General features: G+C 23.4%; 1 protein-coding gene across 1 annotated transcript in view; it reads left to right on the forward strand.

Moving 5' to 3' along the window:
* LOC102681012 overlaps nt 1-2991 on the forward strand; it is an 8242-nt gene extending 5251 nt beyond the window's left edge. Inside the window, 9 exon segments of the mRNA XM_031515377.1 lie at nt 559-674; nt 786-1100; nt 1163-1302; nt 1380-1669; nt 1747-1945; nt 2059-2195; nt 2295-2406; nt 2484-2622; nt 2777-2991. Of these exon segments, the coding sequence (XP_031371237.1) occupies nt 559-674; nt 786-1100; nt 1163-1302; nt 1380-1669; nt 1747-1945; nt 2059-2195; nt 2295-2406; nt 2484-2622; nt 2777-2917 (1589 nt within the window). The 3' untranslated portion in view covers nt 2918-2991.
* The last annotated feature ends 1218 nt before the right edge of the window (nt 2992-4209 follow it).

Genomic DNA, 4209 nt, shown 5'->3' on the forward strand with positions numbered 1-4209 from the left:
AATTTAAATTTATTATAAAATAGATTACTGACAGAAAATCAGAAAATAGAGTTGCACAATCAAGCATTGAAATATTTACAATATCATACAAGACGTTGTATTTCTTGCGGAGAAGGTCGATTCGTAAAATTATTAGGAGAAGTAGCGAAAATAGAAGAAACAAAGAAAAGAATAACAGAGTTAGATGAGATATTCGAAGAAGACATTTATAAAGAGAAAGATATTGAAGATGAGAAAAAGAAAAGTAAGTTGAAATATTTCAAAAATTATTTTTAACTTTCATTTGATTTTATTTGAATGACATTAAGATATGTTAAATAATAGAAGGAAAGATATTTCTTACTTGTATGAACATATTTCGAACTATCGAAAGAAAACCAACACTCACATTTTCGGACTTGGATTTTTCCAATTGCCTATGTGATCTGATATTGATGACTACGTATACTCAAATGCTTGATCATTGTCGTGGTATTGGTAAATATATTTCTTAAAATACTCTTAATTGGCAATTAACATAATATATATTAATATATGCCATTAAAACATTCTATTTAGGAAAACTGGACGTAATACTAACTGCTCTTTTAGAATTTGCAGAAATTTGTATAATTTCTTTCAATATACCGCAAGCTAGAAAGCTTTTAAAAGAAAGCGAAAGTGTCCTCGAAAAGGTATTGAAATTTCTAAAATTTCTTTTCTAAAAATTGAATATCTATAAAATTTCTTTCTTTAAAATTAATCGAAATACTTAATAAAAATAATATAATCTTATCTATCTAAAGCTACTTGAATCGAACGAAAATGAAATGGTTATTTTCCCCTATTTTGCTGCAAAAATACAAATTCTTCAAGGCCAATGTCTTCTTGAAACCGGCTCTATTTTTGAAGCTGAAGAATTATTCGAAAAGGCAATGTTCAATTTAGGATATAAATTTCCAAAACTTGAAATGATGATCGATATAAATTCGATAATGCAGTTATTGAATCTGAAATTAAAATTCGTTTTTATGAAAGATATTAAATATTTCGAAGAGGAATATCAGGATTATACTAAACAATTAGCAACATGTTTGATACAAATGTTTAAACTCTACAGGGTAAGTTGAGTTTTTTTTAAAATTATTTGAAGTTAGCACACATTTACGCTCTTATTGTATAGATTAAAGGAATGAAGAAGCACGCTCGTTTAGCAGCAATTTGGAGTTTGAATACAGCTTTGGATCTATCTACTAAGGATACACGTACTCTCTGTATATCGCTCAGCAATATGTTAATCACTGCACATATGTATCAAGATAGGTGAGAATTTTTATAACACGATAGGATATATATATAACATATATGATATTCTAACAATATTTTTTACTCAATTCCAGATATATCATACCTTATTTAGAAGAGAAGGGTATTCTTATTTCTAGTGAGAAGACAAGATTTCTCGAAGCTCAGGAATTGAAAGTGATCGCTCGGCTTTATGCGGCAATATTTTTTTCTCGATGGTTAAGAGCAGACTGTGCGAAAGCCATCCACATTGGTTTCATTACTAATAGAATAGCCACTACGATTGGATCCACATCCTTGAAAATATTAATGCTACCACGATTAATTCATTTGTTATTATCGTCTTGCCGACTCTCGGAAGCAATCACTCAATTAAGAGAATTGGGTAATGATTTATTTACGATATTTAAATACCAGTTGTAATAAAATCATTTTTGTAAATGTTTTTCCACGATTTTCTAGAATTTGTATCCCATGATCATTTTGATAAATCTGGACGTACTTGGTACTATGCACTTTGCGCTGATATTTATTTAGATACTGGAATGTCAATTATATCTTTTCAAATTTGCGAACAGTATTTTCTTCATGAGGGCGAACGAATGATAAATTTATACAATCCAGAAGCAGAAAATCGATATTTCATATGCATGTGGCTATGGTATGCGGATATAAATGATTGTTCTTGTTGTTCTCTAAAATAACTGAAACAATTGACATTAATTATAAAAATTAATAATTGATAAAAAAAAATTAGTTATATTTTTTTTAAAGGTGCATTAGAACTGAACAATGGGATGCTGCAAAAGTATGGAGAAATAGATTCATAGAAACCCCCATTATAGATGAACATATAGTAGTAGCAACAATAACTTTTTTAAAAAAACTCGAAGGGCTATTAATTCTTTATGGTATAAATTTTTATTAAAAGAATTTATTGTAAAATTATAAGATAATTTAATAAATTATATATTATTTATAATAAAATTTATAATAAAATTTCGATATAGTGCATAAATTAAACACCAGAAATATAGCTGCAACTATTACTATGAGAGAAATAAAAAATATGTTTAAATATGCAAAAAAAGTGACCAAGATTGTTATAATTACAATTCCCAGGTATATAAAACTAATATTCCAATTATAAAATATATAAATAAAATTATGAAATTGAAAAAAAATGTTTGAAATTACAGATATATGTTATTAAAAGCATATTATTGGATGATAAAATCACAAAAAAGTAAAGCAATAAAGATGTTAAAAAAAGTAAAAAAAGTATGCGAAAAAATGGAAAATAAATTGATTCTTATATGGGCACAACATTGTGAAAAGGTTTCTTTTAATATTAGAAATAATACTTGTGTTTTCAAAATAAAAATAATTTATTAAATAAGAGAGAATCACTTGATATATTTTTTTTTCGTTTAAATATAAAGAATAATATTGTAATAATATATTGTAAAAATATTTAAAAATATATTTTCAGGTTTGGTTAAGCGGAATTTCTCCTCTACATACAGAAATGTGGAAAGAGATCTCGAAGATAAATAAGTGGGATGAAATCAATGCAAATAATTCACATATGATAGTCTTTACTTTTCCTCTGCCAAACTATCTTTTTTTGTAATTTTTTATTATAATTATAATTATAATATATCTAATTTAAAATAGTTATAATATAATAATAAAATATATATAACATCAAAATATTACTAAAAACGAAATTTTTTTTATATGTATAAAAATAACTTTTTTTTATATTTTATATTGGAAGAATATATATATAATATTAAACTCATAATTAATATTTTCGATTATGATTCAATCAAAAAATCTATTATTAAGCAAACATTTTCATCTTAATATAATAATCATATTAGAATTTCATTGATAATGAAAAACCCCATAATATCCTACAACAAATAATAAGATATTTATAATCCAATCTATATAACCAAAATATTCAAAAAAAATTTTGCAAAGTCTGAATTAAATTTGATATGCGCAATTCTTTGACATTACTTTAAATAAATTTTTTAATATTATAATATTTATAATAAAATTAATCATAGCCTTTGGAACTAATCATGCTTTGGAAAGCGATTCCAATTGTTAAGTCTCACTACGAAACGAGTGATTAATTTGCAAAAAATATAATGTAAATTATTAATTTTCAAAAAAAAATTCAGAAAGATTTAAAACATAAGGAAAAAATTTAACATAAAAATTAAATAAGTCTAAAAATAATATAAATATCAATAATAAAAAAATTTAACATAAATGGATATGATAAAAATTAATCTTTTTTAAAAATTAATCTGATCTTTGAATGCCAAAAATATTTTCCCAAAAACACTTACAACTATAAAAATTGGATAAAATAGATTCTATTAAGGTTTTTAATTAGTTAAATTGATAAAATAATGATGCAATAAAGTTAATCCGAAATCAGCACTGTTCTCACTAATAAAACATTTATTAAATGCAAAGTATATATAACTTTAAATTATATACAAAATCGAATACACATATCTTCAATATTGAAATTATACAGCGATCGAAGCGCAATTGACGATTTCTTCCTATTGTAACCATAATTTCGATGGGCAAGGTTGAATATCATAAATGGTACATAATTATCAATGGTACATCCATAATTATTTTTAGACTCAAACCAATAGTTTAAAATATAAAATATTTAAATATAATTTTTAGAATTCTATTTATATTTTATTAATTTTATACTATTAAATTTTATTAATTTATTTTATAACAGATTTTTTATTATAAATAACTAATATAATATAATCATTTATTGGATTTAATAATTTTAAAAATATATTTTATTATTTTATTTTTATTATATTTATATTAGTTTTATAGTTTAATATTTTTATAGTTTACTATTATATTATATTA

The sequence above is a fragment of the Apis dorsata genome, unplaced genomic scaffold (genome assembly GCF_000469605.1).
Source record: "Apis dorsata unplaced genomic scaffold, Apis dorsata 1.3 scaffold_68, whole genome shotgun sequence".
Taxonomy (NCBI): Eukaryota; Metazoa; Arthropoda; class Insecta; order Hymenoptera; family Apidae; genus Apis; species Apis dorsata.